Below are 23,209 nucleotides of genomic sequence, written 5' to 3'. Positions count from 1 at the left end.
AGAGAATTTCCAGTTACATTGTCTCAAAACACCACTCACATCTACGGTTATTCTCAGTTTCAGATAAAAAGTAACCGCGTTAGATCTGGGGCGGGGGGTGGGTGTTGGATCGTGATCGTGACTGAGAGAATAAAAGTGGGGAAAAAAAAAAAAACGCTAACTCTTACAAGTACTAAAATTTACAGCGGCTGTTACAGACACAAATCAAATGTGTGTTTTTATTATATAATATTAACAATAAGAGCAGCTCACTACTCAAAACAGTAAATTTGCGAGGTAGATGGTTTCAAACTCGCAACCTCTGGATAATGTCGGCAGATCTAACCCTTGCATCACGGAAGCTGTTGTATTGTACTTGCACCTTTTGTGAAAGTTTTTATTTGATATTTGGCCATCAGCCTTCACACAGTATACAGTTCATGTCTACATTTTGTCATTTATTAATAAAACATGAAAAACATTTTTGTTTTAATGATATGTTTACACAGATTGTTGTAGACACAAAACACACATCAAATTACTTCCCCTTACAATTCTGGGTGGCTCACTCACAGATAAATCAATCAAGGCAGGAACCGGGAGAACTTCTTGCCCGTTCTGAGGTGGTGGGGGGATGGTATAGTAGGCTGCTTGCTGCTTGAATTTATCGACACATTTAGAAGACAAAAGACGCTGACGGAGAGGTGCAAAGGGATTTAAGGTGGGCCGGATTTACACGTTTTTTCATTGGCTCTGGAAATTCTAGTGTTAAGGACGTGTTTGGCAGATTCACTGGCAGGGTGAAGTCCAACCTCTTGCTGGATCCAAATGGTGCCATCCTTCTCCTTTATACCTGGGGCAGCTACATTGTTCTTATGCGTGACTGAACATTTCTTACAGGGGGGGCTTCTGTTCTCTTTCTCCGACGTGGAACCCTCATCCTCATCTGAGTTCATCTCTGTTATACCACATCTTTATTTAAAAACTAATAGTTTCAGATTGGGGGTGCATGAACATGACTGAGAAAATAAAACTGAATTATAAAAGAGAAAAAAATGCTAATCAAGCGGCTGTGACAGCATCATACCCTAACCCGCTTTCTTTTTCTTCAGTTATATTCTTGATAAAAAGAGCACTTGTTTTGTTATACTTGTACCTTTTGTGAAAGTGTTTGATATTTGGACTTCAGTCTTCACAAATTATAATGTACACTTCATATCAAATTTTTTATCATTAGTACTTTAACATTAAAAAAGTTTCTGTTTTAGCTGTGTGTTCAACATTTCTTGCCTTGCATCCTACATTTACCCAGATCGTTGTAGAAACAGAACACCCATGAAATGCATGTGTTTCAAATAATAATATACTAGCAAAATACCCGCGCTTCGCAGCGGAGAAGTAGTGTGTTAAAGAAGCAATGAAAAAGAAAAAGAAACATTTTGAAAATAATGTAACATGATTGTCAATGTAATTGTTTTGTCACTGTTGTGAGTGCTGAGTGTTGCTGTCATATATATATATATATATATATATATATATATATATACATATATATATACATATACACACACACATATATATAACATATATATACATATACATACATATCTACATATATACACACACAGCTATTTCAGATCAGTGCAATACGCTGTTTGTTAAAACGGATGACACCCGCTCTTACGTGCAAGTCTGCGTGGATATTATGAACTATCGTATTTGTTCAAGTTCTATTTAAATTTTAAATAGAAGGAATTTTTATTTAGTCGACAGAAATATCTTTGGTAGGAATGGTAAAACAGACAGGAATATTATTCCTGAATAAATCAACTCAAACCTTAAACAACTTATAATATTTTGCTCTCCATAAAAATATATCCTGTCTAAATTATACAAGTTAGAAATAAAGTAAACATTAAAAGAACAAACATTCAAATTTCTTTACTCTTATGTAATTTTATATATAAAAATAAACTTAGATTTTAAATATCCCAAAAGATTTTGCTCTCCATAAAAATATATCCTGTCAAAATTATACAAATTCAAATATGAACATGCTGCATAACAAAACCTGGAAATATAAATAAAATGTGTTCCTTTCAGCAATAACAAATCAAATCATTCAGTTGTCTTTGCTCATATGTCATTTTAGAGCTGGACGCCTGGCATCTTTTTGGCAACAGGTTCGTTTCTGTTTGGTGTGAGGTTCTGTGTTGTGGAGATTCTCAGGATGGATTGCAGGTGCTCATCAGTGAGGCGACTCCTGTGTGCTGTTTTGTTAGTCTTTATCACTGAGAAGAGCTTCTCACACAGATATGTGCTACCAAACATGCACAAGGTTCGAGCCGCATGTAGACGGACTTTTTTTGTTCTTCAAAGTCACCAAAGCGCCGTGCAAACTCAGTGCGCAGTTTATCAGCAAAGTGCGTATTTGGGAACACCGTAGTGACGACTTGGTTTAACATTACTTGGCAACAGGGAAAGTGGGGCAAGTGGTTGTGTCTCCCATAAAAGCAGCTTCACTTGAAATCACTTTGTGATTGTGCACGGGTAAAACGTCCGCTGAAGTGTCAGATTCTTATTTAATTCTTCTGCTTTCTGTATCTTCTGCATTGCATTCAGGTCTTTCAGGTTACCCTGATGTTTTGTTTTATAGTGCCGTCTTAGATTAAATTCTGTAATTACAGCCACATTAGCTCCACAAATGAGACACACGGGTTCAGTAAACATATACTCAGCCTCCCATCGGTTTTAAAGGCTCTATTTTCAGAATCAACTTTTCTCTTCAGCATCGTGTGAGCTAGCTTCGCAATAACTTGCAGCATCATAAGGTAGACTTGATTAACGCGTAAGTGTTGGCAAGGCAGCTGAAGCGCTGCATTATGGGATCTGTAGTTTATTGTGTTACCAGCGCTTCATATACCCGGCTTTAATAACAATAATACAGTATATAAAATGATCTCGGGGCGGATATAATTACGCCGGGCGGATGTGGCCCGCGCCCTTGAGTTTGACACATATGGACTAAATAGAACTTGAAAAGATATATTTTTTCAAATGTGATCGCGCAATTCAGATAGAGTTGACGCGCACTACAGCCTGCATGCCTCAATAAGTCATCCTCCCTCGCTCTTACTTTTTACCGCTCATCTAATGAATACACTGAGTATGGCTTTACCAAAACAATCATTGATGGCTAATAAAGTATCCATTATTCGAGTATGTAGATCGGGTATATATATATATATATATATACATATATATATACCCGCGTCGCAGCGGAGAAGTAGTGTGTTAAAAAAGCTAGAAAAAGAAAAGGGAACATTTTAAAAATAACGTAACATGACTGTCAATATACAGTATTTGTTTTGTGAGTGTTACTGAGTGTTGCTGTCATCAAGGATTTGATTATCATTATTTCTTTCAATCAGGTTCGTATTTGTAGGATGTGTTGTGTTCAAGTTACATTCCGTGTTTGTCAATCGCTGTAAAGATGACAGGTTTCATTCATCGATTCGTTTCTTACTGCATCAATAAACAGCTCGCCTTCTTCTTTATCTGAGACCTTACACACTGCATGCACGGGTTTTTTTTACACTGTCTTCCTTTAGCGGGACATTGACTTTTTCCAACGTGTGCTTTGTTTCCGCAGTAGTTGGATTTATGAATATGCTTGTATGTATCAGACGCTTCATATTTTTGCTGCCTTTTCAATTGTGTAATTCGGTTTTGTTCAGCCTTTGGAACTGTTGCTTTTATCTGTGCACTCGCCAGTTCACGTGAGCCACTCGGTGTACATGCATCGAAGGTTCCCAGCTGTGCTGGTGCCATCTCGTGCTATGTCCATGGCTGTATTTAATGTTACCTTAGTCCTGGCACTTAAAACTTTCTCTCGCAGTTTCGCTGAGTTTGTGTCAAACACCACCCTGACCATCTCATCTTCCTCTCCATAAGCACAGTCCTTCACCCGTGAATATTTACCCGTGGCAGTTTGCTATTGGATTGCCGCTGACGGACGGCCTTATATGGGCAGGCACTAAATTACAAACGCCAGCGGCAGCCTGTCTATGAACTTAATTTAAAGTGTAGGTTTACATCGTGCTTTGTTTCCGAAGTAGCAGAACTCATGAATATGGTTGTATATGTCACTTTCGCCGCTTCTTATTGTTTCGCTGCCTTCTCAATTATATAATGCATGTTTTCTTCAGCGCTTTTTGAGGTCTTCCTGGTTTTCTATGTACTGCGTGATTACGTGGGAGGCGTGATGATGTCACACTAAACTCCCCCACGGCGTTGAAGCTCATCTCCATTACAGTAAATGGAAAAACTGCTTCCAGTTATGACCATTACGTGTAGAATTTCGATATAAAACCTGCCCAACTTTTGTAAGGAAGCTGTAAGGAATGAACCTGCCAAATTTCAGCCTTCCACCCACACGGGAAGTTGGAGAATTAGTGATGAGTCAGTGAGTGAGTGAGTGAGGGCTTTGCCTTTTATTAGTATAGATTATTTACCCTATACAATTCCAGACCTACCTCACATCCAGATAAACAGACTTGAGCTGGGAGAACTGGTGGGGATTATGGGATAGCAGGCTGCTTGTGCTGATTGACACATTTGCAAAACAAAGACACTGCTGATGAGTTGCGAAGGAATTTAAGATGGCCCGGGATTACACCTTTTTCATAGGCTTCAGGGATTGTACTGTTAACTAATGTTTAGGCTGTGTCAGACTCAACAATGATCTTAATCCTCTCTCGCAACCTGAACACAGATTTCAAATGTTTTCTCAAAGTGATTTGTAGATAGAACAGAAAACCATAGGCCCATAGACTAAATTACCAAGTAGTGTGGGAAACAGAAGTGCTTTGGGGGCTTTCAATGTTACTGTATTTTGCAGAACTTAGCTGACTAGGATTGGCAGTTTTGGTGATCTGAATGGCTTGTTCAGTTCAAAATTGTAAAATTGATGTTAAAAGGTTGGTGAGACAAAGGGTTAGGTCAGAAAATGCTTTTATAATGTCTGTTAAAACAACAGAGATGTTCTGTATGCCACTGAAAGCCTATAGAAAAAATTGCAATGTCCATTTATAGTGACATTTATAACTTCAAATTGTTTTACCATTCCCACCTAATGTTATCTTATTTTTTCCAATTGAGTACATAAACTAAAGATGGAAGTACCTGAATCAAAATTCCATGCATGTTATTGGGTACCAATCTTATCATCACATGTTTTTAGCTTTTCACTATTTTGTTACCACATTTTTATCACAGGAGCCTTCTGTCCTAAGGTTTGCCTTTGTAGGAAAGTATAAATCTAATTACAGAAATTATTTATGAAATGTTTTGCGTATAATATGTTCAGGTTGTGTTCTATTAAAATGTAGACTTAATTAAATTATAAGAAACCTTTTTTCATCAGGTGTCTTTTTTTTTAACCAATATCCAACTTTGAGATACTAGCACAGGCTGCTGGATACACTCCCTCTGGCTAACAAACTATATTTAATACACTTTGAATGCAAAATTTATTTTATAAAGATTTTTTTTTAATGGCTCTTAACTTAAAAGGGTCATATGTATATGATTATGCATTGTAATTCAATGGGTTAATTTTGTATCTTGTCAAATGTGTAAACAAATTGAATTAGCATAATCATTTCCTTATTTATTTTTCTTATTTTCTTCTTAGATATGTGGCAATATTTTGCTACTTTGCTTACGAGAGTTGTTTGAATTCCGGTTTATGCAGACTGATCCCAACTGGTCCAACTTTTTCTATGATCCTCAGACCCACAGAGTAAGTATTGTCTCTTTCAATTGATAAGTCATAATTATAAAACCCAGGCCATACAACTAGCGGTAATCTACTATTTAGAGTCTACAAGATTTCCTTTTGGACTTTTAATCTTAGAGCCACTTTAGACTATTAGGATTACTAATTTTCTTCGTCGTTATGACTTAAAGAGAAACTCTCATCATAAAGGTAGACTAATTACATATGTGGTGGCAAAACAGCATATGGAAACATGCTCTCTGAGACTTATGGATGTAAGTACAAAACAGAGATTTGGCTGTGCATTGTGACTATTTCCAATCATGTCCCATAAAGGACTTGTACTAAATCTGCATTGGTACAGCAGTGGACAATAGACATACCTTTTCTACTGTATTTGTGTTGACGTTTTGGTTGGCTGAATAAATGTTCAAATTCACTATGCTGAACTGTTCCTTTAAAAATAGTTATATACATATATAAATAGGAGAGTTTGAAGAACTGATTGGCATGCTGCAAACCTTTTTTAGAATCTGAACTGATAAAGCAGCCACAATAAAGATAAGCTACATTAATTTTTTTCTCTCTTTCTTAAACAAGACATGATATTATTTGCTCAAACTGCAGTGTTAGCTGATAAAATCTTTTATCTGATAGTAATGCAAACTGCTAGGCATTGATTTAAGTTCTGATTCTGTACTGATTTATCTTATGTATTTTAGTCATTTCATTTCAAGAAAATAACATTGCCTAGAATCCGCTCAGAACTATGCAACAAACGACTTCATAGTCAAACCAGGAAAAAAAATCACAAAGTTAAAAAAAAAAAGCAGGAAAAAAAGGCACAAAGCAGGTCATATAAAGAAGTACAACAACAATATTTATTTATATAGCACATTTTCATACAAATGATGTAGCTCAAAGTGCTTTACAGTATGACGGAAGAGAACAAAAGACAAAATATATAACTAAAATTAGGCAGTACTAATTGACATAGAATAAAAGTAAGATAGGACAGTGCAGTAGTAGCGCTGCTGCCTCGCAGTAAGGAGACCTGAGTTCGCTTCCCGGGTCCTCCCTGCTTGGGTTTCCTCTGGGTGCTTCGGTTTCCTCCCACAGTCCAAAGACATGCAGGTTAGGTGCATTGGCAATCCTAAATTGTCCTGTGTGTGTGTGTGTCCTGCAATGGTCTGGCACCCTGCCCAGGGCTTCGTTCCTGCCTTGCGCCCTGTGCTTTAGCCTTCAATATCTCATAGTGGATGATCAGATTTCTCTAGGGATGCCAACACGAGTAAAAATGTCACACAGAGCTTTGGTTACAGCTGTGGAGTTGGCCTTTTTCAGGGCAATCAACTCAGGATATCGTGTTGCATAATCAACCAACACCAGCAAATATTGGTACCCATTCTTAGTCTTAGGCAAAGGGCCTACAATATCTAATCCCACCCACTGAAAGGGAACTTCTAAAATGGACATAGGACAAAGGGGGCTTATAAGCGGAGATGATCTGGCAGTCAGGACTTGAAGTACAAAACCGTTTAACATCTTTTCCCATTTTCAGCCAATAAAATTGTTTTTATAACCGTTCACTGGTCTTATCAGCACCCAGATGTCCCCCCAAGATGTGAGAGTGTGCCAGATGCAAAAGAGTGTCCCTATGTACTTCAGGTACAACCAGTTGTTCAATAAATCCCTTCTTTAAATGGTCTGAGATCACTCTGAAAAGGCAACCGTCCTTTTCTATAAAGTGCGGGGGTTTTCACGTCCCCGGAATCACGCTCTTGGCAATAAGAGTCATTGGCAGAGCGAGCTTGTTTAAATGCATATTCTAATGAGCTATCAGTATGCTACAAACGCACACAATCTGATTGTTTGTTAATGCTTGGTTTGTGTTCGGAGGCATTTGCAATCTGAGAAGATGTAGAAGGACCAGCCTGCCATTCTGGAAAATTGTCGGGGGTGACTTATATACATATATACTGTACCCTCCCCAAACAATTTTTTTTAAAAAATCCCTTCTTTAGTCGATGTAGCCACCGTTGCATAAGGCGAAGTCAGGCACGGGTAAGACGCATGTCAAAGAAATCTCTCAGTCCAAAAGTTCGTTTTAAAAATATTTAGTGAAAGTTAAAGGCAAATAATCCATACAAGAATAAAAGGAAAAATAGTTACACACAGAAATAAGGCAAAAAAAAGAAAAGCTGTATCTTCTATAAACTTAGCTTTTCTTGAGAAGCTTTGGTTATTTCTGTACTTAAAGGCTATTTATTTCTTCTTCTATATGTCTTAAACATACGGTTCAACATTCTTTTATTTTACGAAGTTACTTCACACTCAAAGGCCCGTAGGTCGTTGGCACATAGACATGCGTTAGGCACGGTCACGCGCCTAAGCACTAAACGAGCACAAACAAGAACACGGTTAAAACCATATGCCTCTGTACCTTACACAAGGTGAGGCTAGACACAAACTGGAAAACATTGTTAACTCAAAGCTGTTAAGAAATGACAGGAAAATACCAACTTAATTCTATTCACGGGGGTTATAGGAACCTCTCATATTTTATGCATTATCATCTAGTAAATATTCATACATTCTATAGAACTAGGAAAATGGCTCTTACACATCCGCCCCTAATTGTTTATGCTAGGGCAGAAATCAATTACTTAACTTTACTTAATAAAAGCCTTCATTACTTTATCAAACTTAAAACAAACCTTAAGAAGCTTAACTTAGTTTCTACTATAAAAACACAAATACTAAACTTAAGAAACTTTATAGCTTAAACTCTAATATATAAACACAAGTACTAAATTTAAAAAGGCTTTAAAATTAGGCATGCAAAAAGAAAAAAATGAGTCATTTTAATCATTGTTGCTTCCTGGAGCAGGCACAGTTTGTTCACAAGTCTGTCCAGTGTGCTGGTCTGGATCTGCACACAAACTCTTCTGACTGCCCCTTTTGCAATTGGCATTTTCCTTACCCTGGAGTTTCAGGTTGTAGCATCTTGTAATTACACCCACAATGTCCAATTTCTTTATGAACTTGTTGCATAATGAGAGTGGCAATATGTGAATTCTTCCTAATGATTGCAGGGTGGTTTGCCTCTTCTGGCATTGCTGATTTGCTGAGCCGCCTTCTTACTCTCAATATTCCATCTTGCTGAACTGGGTCCAGTTTGTTTATTTTACCTGTCTTTACAAGCTGATTTTTACTTAGTGCTTTAACTTTTCTGGGTAAGCTTGTACATGACTTAGGCTTAATAAGCTCATTTTATGCTTTAGACAAGTCATCTAGAGACAGTGGCTTTAGTCTCATTGTTGATTTGTATTCCTTCATATGTTTTGCGATCAGCATCTTTTGTTTTTCTGGGTATGTCCAGATTGGCTAACTGTATATTGAATTGCCTTTCTCTCTTCTTTCAAACGCATTAGCACTTCTTTAAACGTAAGGAACCAAGCTACTGTTTGTTTTAATTTATACCATTCTGAGTAATACTCTAAGTCTTTTTACCGTTTCAGTTTTTTCTTCAACAATGCAAAATTTACTACACACCTTTTGATTTCCGGATCGTCGCTAGTAGACAAGTCCACCTCATCCGGTCTCTTAGGCCATTCGTGTTCTGGCTGTAGTAGGAAATTCGGGCTTTGTATCCAAGTCTTACTTTTAATGAAGTTTTCTATTGTCAAACCTCTTGATGCCTGATCCGCGGATTTTGCGAGATGCGACGATTCCATTGCGAGGGTTGTGTGCTCTCTTATCACTGTGATTCTGTTGGCTTTGTAGCGTGCACTTTCATTTGCAATGTACTGTACCTTATTACTGTGGTGCTATCAGTCCAAAAGATTGACTCTTGCAGGGGAATCTGCAGTTCATGTTTTAACATTTTGTCCATTTTGACTGCAATCACTGCTGCTGTAAGTTCCAATCTTGGTATAGTGACAGATTTTAGTGGTGCCACTCTTGATTTCCCCATTAGAAATTAACCATGTCTCTCATTTTCTTTGTTAGTCAAAAGGAGGTAGGAAACAGTGCCATACCCGCTTTTCTGAAGCATCTCCAAAATGATGCATTTGTGCGGTCATTATTTGACCAAATCCAGGCGGTTTAAAGCACCTATCTACATTGTAATCCACAAGTAGTTGCAAATCGCCTATCCATTTTTCCATTGCCGAACGTACTTAGCTTCCACTTGATCCTAAGCATATTTCTCTTTACACAGTTCTCTTAGAATAAGCTTGGCAGGCAATATGACTGGCTAAAAATCCAAGTGGGTCGTGTATTGAACTAACCACTGACAGAATGCCACGCCTTGTAGCAGGCTTATCTTGCAGCTTTACCTGGAACTTGAAACTGTCAGTCTGTGTGCACCATTGAACACCCAAAGCTCTTCAACTGGTAACAGATCACGGCTTAAGTCCAAGTCTTTTTGATCTACGATTGCCCTGTCTTCTTCAGGGATTGACAGCAAAACTGCTCTGCTATTACTTATCCATTTTGTAAGATAAAATCCTCCCTTTAGGCACAGGGCGCTACGATCTTTGGCCATTTTACGGCTTGTTCTTCTGTAGCAACTGACTTTAAACAGTCATCAACATAGAAATTATTTAACACAGTGTTAACTGCTTCCTCTGAGCTGTGCCCCTTGCATCCTCTACTGTTCTACTTAAGGCATAAGATGCACAACTGGTCGACTAAGTAGCACCAAAAAGATGCACTGTCATTTTGTATTCTTCAAGTTCATTGTTTAGATTGCCTTCAGGCCATCCTCTGAATGTTTTCACAGCATAAAGTCTTTCATTTTCACTATGTGTGATTTGCCATGGTTTCATGACTTTATGGCATTTGTACTTAACAACAACAATATTAATAATAGGATCGTAATTACAATATTATTGCTTTGGTCAACATTTATCTGGGGTTGATGTGAGACTTTCCTCCAGAAAGATTTAACTTCTTTGCAGACTTTCAGTGCAAAATGTAGCTGAGCTGTCAGAGTCTTTTAGAGCAGATGTTTCTACACATTTTTCACTCGTTTCAGACTTAACTTGAACTGGTGTCACAGCTAAAACACACTCTTTACCAGCCCCGTATCAGAACAAGTCTCTAACGGTTCAACAGAAATATGGGCAGAAGAAATGTTTTTCTCTTCCGACATAACGCTTTCCTGTTTAGGAGGTGTGGCTTTATCGCCTGTGCCTTTTCCTTATTCATATGCAGAATTACTGGCTGTAACTGAGAACATATTTGGCATTTAATCTTTTCTTCACAATCTTTACTAAAATGTCCTTGTTTAAGGCACTTAAAGCATAAGTCTTTAGATTTCAAAAGTCAATTTTACTTTCTTAAGTTAATGTCTGAATTGCACTGCATTCATTAAGATCGTGATTTTCATTGGAAACAAGACAGTGCTTACCACTTGTACATCCAGCCGCTCTCCGCTTTGACTGAGGTGTTTGTATCCATTTTTCGTCCGCTGCAGAAAAGTTTGTAACAAAGGTGCTTTCTCAGGACACCTTTCAAAGGAAACCTCTCTTGGTCAATTTTGTCCTTTCTTTCTTGAAGGTATGGCTTTGTGGAGCTGAGCTGTACGCGGGATCCAAAGCTGATGTTGGCTTCGTTAAGAAAGTTTACTGGATCGGTGAGAGGTGTTCGCCTGCTCTCCGCACTTTCAATACTCTGTACTTTGCATTGCCACGGTGCTAGTAGGTCTTGACGAAGTTTGGAGATTTTAGTAGGAAGGTTATCCTTACTTTCAAATCGTTGTCCGCTTTGTAAGTTGGGCATAATATTTATACATTCGCCAACAAAGTTTGCATAATCATTCTGTTCTTCTCCATCGCTTGGCTTTATTTGTGGCGCCTTTATATTTTCTCATATAGACATCGGCTTTCCGAAGCTGGTTTCCATAAAGACTTTCGAAGTTTCTTTCTGGCCTTTTGATAACCTTCTAACGGTGACAAATGTTTACAGTTTTAACAATCTCGTGAGGTGAACCTTTAGTAAACTGTGCCAATAGGTCCAATTTATCTTATGGATTCTCTATCGCCTCATCGATAGCTCGGTCAAATGCTCTTATAAAGTCCATATATTTCAAGGGATCGCCATCAAATATTGGGATCTTTTTGTGTGTCATATAAGGCGCTTGTGTCTTATACTGTTGCTGTTTCTGTTTGAAGAAGCGCTTCATTTTGTTGCTGATAAGACGGTTGCTGGGGATTATTTTTACTTTCATTCGTATTTGTAAAGTTGTAACTGTTCGCATCTGACGACTTTTCAAATTTCACATCTGGTTTCTGACTCAGTCTATTTGGACTGCGATTGCCTTTAAGTGCTTTTAATTTTGCCAGATTCTGCAATAGCTGTCTCTAAAGCCAATTGATCTCTTTTAATTTTCAATTGAGCTTCTTCAGCTTCTCTTTTAGCTTTCAGTTGAGCTTCTTCAGCTTCTCTTTTAGCTTTTATCTGCATTTCCTTCAGCTTTTCTCTTAGCTTTTAACTGCATTTCCTCCATATCTAGAGCCTGTTGCTTTCTTTGATTCTCTGCTTTAGCCATCAGTACGGGCGTGTGCTGCCTCTTGAGATCTGATGGCACTCATAGAAGTCCCGGCTGAACTTGTACTACGTTTAGATTTTGCAGAGATTTGGGATGCTTTGGCTGAATTTGCCGCCGAACTTATATGACTTTTACTTTGAATGGAAACCTGTGAGACACTATCTTCTGGAGACGCCAGGAAAGTCATTTGTCGCTCTGTAATCCTTGAATTGGTTAGCCAAAAAGTCGGGCTGCTGGTTGAAGCTTATATTTTGACGTACTTCTAAAACGCAATTCATTGTACATCCCGTAAAATTTATTACAAATTTCCAGTTTAGCATCAAAGTCCTTTTGTAGCATTTTCCATGTATCTTCATTACTCTGGAGGGATAAGAGTTTGTCATTTAACCTTTTATATTCCATTCTCAGGTTAAAGAACGAGTTCTCGATGATCGATTTTATAGATTCACAGTTAAATTCATTTTTTTTAGATCCTTTACAGTCTTCATCGTATTAAATAATTGTATTTGTAGTCCATTTCGGATTGAAGTTTAGTTGTTAATGAATTGGACGGCTTTATGTTATCATCAAGATGATCCTCCATTGAAACATCATGATCGTCGTGACTTCCACTCACACCACTGTTACTTTCAATGGGGTTCAAATGTTCTCTGGCTCCCGGACTGATGCCATGGCGTGAAAATGCAGGCTTGCGTCTTTTATAATCCAAGGCAATTTTAAACTTTTAGTCCTAGGCAGGTTCGATCTTAAGCAGGTTTAAAAACTTCAGGCAGGTTTTTAACTTTAGTGTAGCCACCGTTGCATAAGGCGAAGCCAGGCACGAGTAAGACGCGTGTCAAAGAAATCTCTCAGTCCAAAAGTTCGTTTTAAAAATATTTAGTGAAAGTTAAAGGCAAATAATCCATACAAGAATAAAAGGAAAAATAGTTACACACAGAAATAAGGCAAAAAAAAGAAAAGCTGTATCTTCTATAAACTTAGCTTTTCTTGAGAAGCTTTGGTTATTTCTGTTCTTAAAGGTTATTTATTTCTTCTTCTGTATGTCTTAAACATACGGTTCAACATTCTTTTATTTTACGAGTTACTTTACACTTAAAAGGCCCGTAGGCCGTTGGCACATAGACATGCGTTTAGGCACGGTCATGTGCCTAAGCACGAAAGCGAGCACAAACAAGAACACGGTTAAAAAACCATATGCCTCTGTACCTTACACAAGGTGAGGCTAGACACTAACTGGAAAACATTGTTAACTCAAAGCTGTTAAGAAATGACAGGAAAATGCCAACTTAATTCTATTCACGGGGGTTATAGGAACCTCCCATATTTTATGCATTATCATCTAGTAAATATTCATACATTCTATAGAACTAGGAAAATGGCTCTTACAGTGGATTTAAATTGGATGGCTAACTAGATCAGAGCTGGAGTTTTGCAGTAGCTCGCGCATTTGATCGTGTGTGTGGGATGACCAGTGTGTTAGAAGAAAAGAGATCTCAGACTGGCTGCCCTGTATGTCAATCAAGTGACAAATTCCATAGGGAGGATATACAGTAGACTAACGTTTAAAAAAAATTTGTTTTGAATTCAATGTGATCTACTGGTCGATCACGATCGACGCATTCGGCACCCCTGATCTAGAAGAATTTAAGCAAACTTTTTCAACTCATTTTGAAGAAGTGGAACAATTGACATCCGCCACCAATAGAAAAGTAACTTTGCTTGGTGGCAAATTAGCATTGTTTGAATTAAGAAATGGAAGGACCAACTTCAGAATCAAAATACTTCCTGAAAACCCTGAAAGTCCAAACCCAGTGAAATTCATAGCTGAATTATTTTCCATAATAATAGGAAAAGACTTGAGATCTCAGTGTCAGATTTAATCTTCTTATCGCATATGTGGATCAAATGCCTCAAAGCCTAGAAGCCTGATTGTTATATTTGACAAACTATAGTATAATGAAAATTTAACATCGGTTCTCGGACAGAAAGAGGAGACAATATTTTTATAACAACTGTGCCTGTATTTTCCCAGATTTATTACCCTCATTAGCTTCAAAACAAGCTGTATTCTACAGCATTAACTCTTTGGAGGCTTCATTTTTTTCTGTTTCATCAAGCTCCTTATTACTCACATTGTGAAAACCATTAAACTAACAAAATGGATATTTAGTAGCACTCTCATTGTCACATTCCTCCAGCAGCCCAAAACCCTCATCTGGCAGTACATGAAGCCGAGTCATCGACAAAACCCAACACACTTTGGCAGAGGATTTCTTTTGAAAAGAGCAACTGCCGGTGTTCTGACGATTTGTGCTGCCTTGTCAAAATATGCTAATGTAGCGAATATTTATTTTTTAATGTCAAAACATCGAAATGAACATAACATTTTTATGGTATTACTATTAGCCAACATTTTTTCCTAAGGTTGCATTAATCGGTGGGTACAATGACATATAAGGTGAAATGTGTCCTACACATGTGCAGAGCAGGTTTGGAGCACATTTCAATAGGTAGCATGGTTTGAAAGAAAACCGGCATTTGACGCCATGTTGTAATGAAAATGAATGCCGATTCATCTTTATCTCACGTTTTTTGCTGCCATCTATTGGATCAAACTATTTTATACATTCTAGGTGATTTTTATTGGCGGTTAGCCTTTATACAATTCATTGTGTTGACTATTGTAGACACCTGCCTTGAAAGAGTTCAACAACGCTTACGCAAAGCTGAACTCAGATATAGCCTCTTCTTTCTAGCTAAACTGAAAGTAATAGTTGATGGCCAGTTGTGTATCTTTAGTTCTCCTGAAGAAATAGAAAAGAGCTAAAAAGACATCCTTTAAAACATAAACGAGTCATATTTTGTCTTGGCAGTTCAAAAAAAAAAAAAAATCTGCTTGCAACTTTGTCTCTCTTTAATGTAGCACGTTTGCTATAATTACACTCTTCTTTTTGGTCACTTTTTCAGTTACTATATTCAAATTTATTCCATTAACACTAGAATATCTAAAGCTTACAATTTTTTTTTTTTGTTGTCCCTGACCTTTCAAATGTGTGCATTAGCAGAGCACAGACTGCTACACCCCCACCTCTCATTCAGTCAGATGAAGGCATCGCCCTGCTGCAATCCTCGCAGTTCAAGTCTGTGTTGAGGTGTTTATCTGGCAATAAGTTTATAAGGAATTATATAGGTAATGAAATATCGTAATTTGAAATACATACATACATTTCATGTGTGTCCTATGTCTTCATCGATCTGTGTAAATATAGAATGACAGCGGAACTGTGAGACAAGAAATGCTGAACACACAGCTAAAACAGAAAATGTTTTCATATGTTATGGTAATAACATCATTTTGACGTAAAGTGTGGTATATGTATGAAGCCCAAATATCCAATAAACACTTTCACAAAAGGTATAACAAAACATGTATGCTTTTATTCAAGAATAAAACTGAAGATAAAGAAGATGAAGCTCAAATGACCTGTTGCAGAAGCCCAACTATCAGTTGGTACAAAATCAAAAACATTCACAGCGGTAATGCTGCACCGTCACAGATCTGTGCATATGGCAGTGGATAAGCATTCCGTTTAGCAATGTCGAGGTAATAGGTTCAAATCTCCATTCTTCTCTGTATGTAGTGCTTTTAGTAGTGAGCTGCTATTATTATTATTATCATATAACATTCATTTGATGCGAGTCTGTAACATCCTGTGTAAATTTATGGTACTTGTAAAATATGTTACTTTTCCTCGCATGTCATTTGAACTATGACACTTCGGTGTCAGTGTATGAGATAGCAGCCTGCTTGTGCTGATTGACACATTTGCAAAACAAAGATGCTGCTGATGAGGTGTGAGGGAATTTAAGGTGGCCCGGCATTATGAATATTTTCATAACCTTAAGGGATTCTTGTGTTAAATATATGTGTATCTGGCAAACCATTAAGTAATTCAAAGTAATAATACACATGTACATGGGGGCTTATATCTGTACAGGCACATGCACATCATGAATTTACAAATTAGGTACAGACTCAAAGCAAACGTATATTTTTATTATATAATAGTAATAATGACAGCAGCTCACTACTCATAATAGTAAATGCGGGGAAGACCCGGGATCAAACCAGCAAACTTTTGATTTAGAGGCAGCCATTCTTACCTCTACACCAGCCATGCAACTGATATTTGGGCTTCGGTTTTTACATATTGATAGCAACATGTAACTTGAATAATTTCTTTTTCTTCGGTTATATTCTTGAGTAAAGGCACACTTGTTATACTTTTTTATTTATTTATTTATTTGAAAATTGGACCTCAGTCTTCACACATAATACATTTCACGTCAGCTTTTTTTTTTAATTTTATTGAATTTATTAAAAGCAGGTAACACTCCATACAAGCAAATCAAATTTTACAGGAGTAACTTCAAGTCAAATCAACCCCCACCCATGAGAAAAAGATCTAGGCCATCAGAGTAAAACTTAATAGTAGAAAAAATAAATAAACGAATAAATAAATAAAATAAGATTTAAAATGAAAGAGAATCTGCTTCCTCAATTTAAATGCTTATTCTGAAATGTTATTAATTAGATCCTGCCAGGTTTTCGGAAAGTTTTGCTCATATCCTCATATTAGATTTTTTCCAATTTGAAATAATATATAACATCAGTTACCCACTGACTTAAAAGAGATGGGTTAGGTTTCTTTCAGCTGAACAAGATAAGTCTATGTGCCAATAGTGAAGGCAATTACAGTTTGTTTGTCCTTCCCACTTTATGCTCATCTGGAAGTACACCAAATACAGGTGTTAATGGATTAGGAGAGATTGTGACAACAAGGCTGTCTAATAGGCATTTAAAGATTTTGGTCCAAAATGATGTTAACTTGGTGCACACCCAAAACATATGGCCCACTGATGCTGGAACTTGATTGCAATGTTTGTAAGTTGGATTTTGCCCTGGAAACATTTTGGTCAATTTTAAACAAGACAGATGTGCTCGATAGATGATTTTTAAGTTCATAATTGTATGCTTTGCATATATGGCGCTAGAGTGAATTCTGTGCATTGCTACCTTCCACTCCTTTTCTGAAATGTTGAGTGAGAGATCCTTCTCCCACTGTACTCTTGGATCTTTGAAAGTGATAGACTTTAAAATGTTTTTATATGTTACAGAAATGTTGTCTGAGTCCTCAAGACTAACTTCTATTCTGGAAAAAATATTGATCAGTTAGTGGTAGGTAAGGAAAATTGGGCAGGTTTTGTTTAGCAAAGTTTCTGATTTGGAGGTACTGAAAGAAATGTATTGCTGGAAAGTTAAATTTAGAGTGTAATTATTTCGTAGGATGCAAAGATTTTGTCTATGTGCAAATCACCAAGTGATTCAATCCCAAATGTTTTCCGAACATTAAAAACTGCGTATGTTTGAGAGGGTGGAAAAAGGTGGTTGTCAATCATAGGTGCCACAGATAAAAGCTTCTCTATTGTGAAGTACTTTCTACATTGGTTCCATATTCTGAGCGAATGAAGCACAATTGGGTTGTTAGTATATTGTCGATAACTTATATTTACTGGGGTACAAAGCAAGGAATATAAAGAAGAACTGCAGGATCTTATTTCAGTTGCGGACAGCCTGTGTATGTTGATCTATTTGTGTCAATGTCCAGGTTTTTATAGCTTTTATATTTGCCCCCCAGTAATAAAATTGAAAGTTAGGTAGAGCCATGCCACCTTCTGCCTTAGGTCTTTGTAGGGTCACCCTTTGACACTTCCACCTCCATGCTTCATATGTGAATGTTTTGAATTCCAAATAAATAAGGTTATGATTGAATCTGACTTCTTAAAAAATATTTATTGATGTATATTGGAATGCTTTGAAATAGAAAAAGGGGCGTGGGAAGGGTATTTGTATTGACAGTGTTAATTCTTCTAGCTAAAGTGAGATGAAGAATAGACCATCAGTGCAAGTGCTGCGTAAGGTTTTCCATACATAGAGCAAAATTTTGCTGATAAAGAGCTTTATGTTTGCTGATGATTTTCAGTGCAAGTGCTGCGTAAGGTTTTCCATACATAGAGCAAAATTTTGCTGACCCCCTAGGTAATAAAACTGATCTGAAGTGATAAAAGGGAAGTTGTCCAATCTAATAATGTGTGCAGGAGAGTTCACTGGAAAGAGTACACTTTTATTCAAATTAATTCTGAGACTAGAAATCTTTTGAAAGTCTTTTAGTGCTATTATAGTACCATGTCATCTGTATACAGTGAAATTTTCTCTTCAAGTCCTTCTCTAATAATCGCTTTTATCTCATAAGCATTTTGACAGTGAACTGCCAGTGGATCAGTGGTGATTGCAAACAGCAGTGGTGACAAAGGGCATACTTGTCTAGTACCAGGTTCTAGTCTGAATTTGTCTGAAATAATGTTGTTAATACAAACTGAAGCTTCTGGACTGGTATGCAGTAGTTTGGTCCATGCACATATTTTTGAGCCAAACCCAAATTTCTCCAATGTAGTGAAAAGGTAGTTACATTCAACCATATCAAATGCTTTTTCTACATCCAACGATAATATCATCTCCAGGGTGTTAGACTTTGTGGGTGATATATTACATTAAACACGCGTCAAAGATTGGAAGCTAAGTGTCTGCCTTTAATAAATCCAGTTTGGTATTGTGATATTACCGAAGGAAACACTTTCTCAGTTCTTCTAGCTAGGACTTTGGAGGGTATCTTAACATCATTATTCAAAAGTGAGATTAGTCTGTATGATACACATTGTGGTAAGTTTTTTTATTTTGCATAGGAAAGACGGCAATTAATGCTTGGCGAAAAATGTGAGGTAGAATTTTATTGTATCTACCTTCTGTAAATGTTGCTAATACATGGAAAGCTAACAAAATCAAGAATTTTTTATAAAGTCCGTCAGGGTAGCCAACAGGGCTTACTGTTTTCCCACTCTGAAGTGAGTTTATAGCATGTATTAATTCTGATAGTGCCAGAGCTTTATCCAGTTCCTCTTGTCTTAGTCTCAGTTACCTTGTACTCCATCTTGAATTCATCTTCACCGGTTGCGTTGGATTCTAAAATGGTGGTCTTGACTGTAGCATTGCTGTTGGTGAGGATGGGGATGCAATCTAACTTGTGACCAAAACCCCATGGCATTTGTATTCCTTGACCTGGGGCAGCTGCTCACCCCTAACTGAATGTTGCAAAGCACTCTTTTCTAGTAGATTGCTTTCAGTATGTCTGGTCATAGCTTATCCCTCCTGCAGCCTTATAATTATGGAGGTTTTTCTTTACCTTGTTGAATTTAGCTGTAAAGATTAATCCACTGGCAACCAATTACTTTGAGACTACCTACTCCTTAGAGGGTATATCCACTGAGTTTAGGATATACCAGTGAAATATTCCTTCAACCTCTCATCAGTGTTCCCAGTTGATGATATTTTCCTACCCTTGTTAAGAAAACTTTGTTTAACACTAGAATCCCTAAAGTCTACCAAAAACTTATAATCCTGGGCCACCTTAAATTCCTTTGCACCTCTCCATTAGCGTCTCTTGTTTTGCGAATTTGTTGATCGGCACTGGCAGCAGGCAGCCTGCTATCTCTCCCCCCACCAACGCAGCTTGTCGTACAAAAAGTTCTCCCAGCTCAAGTCTGTTTATCTGGGTGTGAGGTGCCTTGAATTGTACAGGGTAAATAATATATTGTTATTTGGAAAACACACATTTCATGTGCCTTCCATGTCTACAACAAAATATGTAAATGTAGGATGGCAAGAAATGTTGAACACATAACTAGAAGAGAAACTTTTTTCATATTCTACTAATTGGCCAGATGCTGACATGAAGTGTAGAATGTGTGAAGACTGAAGTTAAAATATCAAATAAACACTTTCACAATATTTTTTTTTCTTTTTTTTTTGCCTTTTCTTCTGCGTGTGTAACAGCCTTTCTCTGTTCTTGTGTGGGATATTTGCTTTGAAATTTGACAAAACCTTTTTAAAACAAATTTTTTTTGGAATGAGAGTTTTTTTGGTATGTGTTTGGCTCATGCTTGATCCTGCCTTACTCACCAGCAGCTACAGGGTGGGTCCAAAATTTAGTTAAATAGTTCAAAAACAAGAATTGACTTTAATAAAACAGGATTAATTAGGAGTTTTACAATGTTAAAGCAGTTTTCTCATACATTTCCTTGCAGCTGTACAGTAACTTTAAAAATACTCATCCAGCTTAAGAAATTTGTCCAGATTTTGCTGAAGGACCAGTATACCTTTAATTTCTAATCTTGTAACATGTCAAATAGCATGGCTTAGTGTGGTTCCAGTTGTTTTTCTATTTTATTTTTATTATTTTTCACTTTATTTTTACTGTTCTGTGTTAGAGTGATTAGCATTTCAGTTTCTTTAGGTATATAAATTCTTGTTATATGTTAATAATATACGAAAGTCATGACTAGTGTTTACCTGATTTTTCTTTAATAAGAAATAAGAAACGTATATATGCCTTTGGTGTCTTCCTGTCACTGTTGTTAGAGTAAAAGAGTAAATTGTTTTAAAAGTGTATGGCTAAAGAGGCAAAGATTACAAAACATAATTTAGTAAAAATTGTAAATGTAGGTCAATTAAGAGGATATTGTCAAATATACAGAGATAAAGCATGCAAATAAAAATTTGTCCATATGTACATTGTTTATCAGAGGAAGATATGATTAAAAAAGAAAGTATTATAAAATGTGTAAAAAGTTCAAAATAAGTTTCATTTGTGCTTTTGCTTTTATAACGAGAGATGGCACCCTTTTGATGTCACTCCATAACTAGGATAATATCAAAAGACTACATATCTAAGAAATCTGTGTGTTTTATTATACACCAAAACAGATAACTTGAATAGGTTGAACAGACAAAATGTGCAAAAATATTGACTAAACAGGAGAACCTATAGCCATTATATGCCCTCCCTAAAGGGCTTGAAAGCTAGCACACATCTCTAGTACTGAGCACTACCTTCTTATCTCCCGCCTCCATTATCAGCTTGGCCTTTTACTTGTGCTTGTGAGTCATTTCCAAATTCTATGCTGAAAGCTGGCTCAAACTCTTAACCTCTTAACCGCCCTCTGCCGGATATATCCGGCATCGTAGCGTTATTGCTGATGCCTTACTCTGACACATTTGCCTATGGTTATGTGAATGCCTGGCGCATAGTATAACTGACGGTTTGGCGTGGGCATTATTACTATATTGTATTTCGACAACTCTGTGGTTGTATTTTCCGGAAATAACCATTGTTTACTTTGTGATTTGGAAGGGAAAGTAGTGAATATGACGAAACGTAAACTGACTTCAAGTGAGGCTTTGCAGGCGATTTTGGACAATAATTCTGATCACGATTTTAGCAGTTCTGAAGAAGATTTTAGTGACGATGATGATCAGCAACATGTGCTGCATGATACTGTAAATGACGACACATCGGATAATGGCGATGAGTGGGCAATGAGCCAGATAAGAAAGATCCAAACCGTGACCGCTTGTTCAAAGTACATCCTTTGATTGACTATTTATTTGAAACATTTCAGTTGCCCTACGTACCAGGCCCGTCAGTTGCAGTTGATGAAAGTTTATTGTTGTGGAAGGGCCGCTTGAAAAGGGCACGGTTTGGTATCAAGATGTTTGGCTTAGCTGAGAATTCAGGTTACATTTATAGATTTTGTGTATACACTGGCAAAGAGGATCCTATGAGTAGTATTTCAGCACTGTTGCCAGACGAATGTAAGTTTGTGCAGTTCTCTGCTTTGGCCTGTGGCACAGCAAACTCAAATACTGGGAATGAAACTATGATTGACCAAACTACTTCGATAGCTTTTGACTGTTCCTTTTGTAGTAGACACTAAATCCGGAAGCCTGAGAAAATGTACATTTTTGTGTTTTATTACGCGTTTGCCCATTTCTAGAACTTGCAAAACATTTAGTGGTAAATACTGCTTGAATAAATGTAATAAGTAAAAATCGAAAATTGTTCAGATTTTGCCCGGTGTGGGGAATATTTAGGGAGTTGGCGTGCAAATTAATCCATAAAATGAGTGATGAGCGGATGTTAAACTCCATTAAAAATTTTTAAAAACGACGAGGTTAGAACAACGGCTGGAAGCTATCCTTTTAAAAATCCGGTGCATCCTCCTTCTACTACTGGCGGCTCCCCTGCCTGTCTGAAGGCTTCCTGATCCCTGGCTTCGACTCAGCACTCTCCAGACCGAGACTTGGGTTTCACAAACGGCCAGTACGCTCATGCTGGGTAATCCAACATCCCAAGCCTCCCGACTCCTGCTGTCTTCTGCAGCGAGCCATCCTTCTTCCAGTCACTCCCGCTCCTCACAATGCTCAGTGGGAGCGACCACTACCAACTGCCCTAGGTGTCGGCCATACCACTAGGGCTCACTTTCCAGCTGCCTGCGAGCCTGCACTCACTCGCTTGCCCATACCAGCTCTCTCCTTCCTGCCACCATCTGCACTCCTAACCTCGCTCACCTTTTCTTTATTCCCCTGCTAGCTGCCTCACACTTCTATTTAATAGGAGGACGTGGATCAGATGTGGCAATTAATGGAACAATTACGGATGCGGATGTCTCCTCTCCTGTGCAATTAAGCAATGTTCGCTTGCATCACGAATTCACCCAGGAACCTCTTCCGACCACAAATACCACGCCCCCTCTCTAAGCCGGGAGTGAGGCAATTATTTATTTAAAAAGTGGCCTTTTTGACGTAAGCTGTGGACCCGCTACAACACACTCACTCTTTAAAGAAGCAACATGGTCCCAACTTGGAACCATGTATTGCTTGACCATGTTTGAGTATCTTTTCCACTCTACATAGCCCCACTCAGCAACTACTGCTCACT

The 23,209-nt window shown here is 37.6% G+C and overlaps 1 protein-coding gene across 1 annotated transcript in view; it reads left to right on the top strand.

Annotated features, from left to right (window-relative positions):
* The window catches only part of LOC120525708 (atypical kinase COQ8A, mitochondrial-like), a 154,264-nt gene that overhangs the window by 109,441 nt on the left and 21,614 nt on the right, over positions 1–23,209 (top strand). The window contains exon 12 of the mRNA XM_039748244.1: positions 5,675–5,782. Within this exon, the coding sequence (XP_039604178.1) occupies positions 5,675–5,782 (108 nt within the window). The remainder of the gene's footprint in view (positions 1–5,674; positions 5,783–23,209) is intronic.

This window comes from Polypterus senegalus, chromosome 3, assembly GCF_016835505.1.
Source record: "Polypterus senegalus isolate Bchr_013 chromosome 3, ASM1683550v1, whole genome shotgun sequence".
Classification (NCBI taxonomy): Eukaryota; Metazoa; Chordata; class Cladistia; order Polypteriformes; family Polypteridae; genus Polypterus; species Polypterus senegalus.
This window is presented reverse-complemented; position numbering and strand designations above follow the sequence as displayed.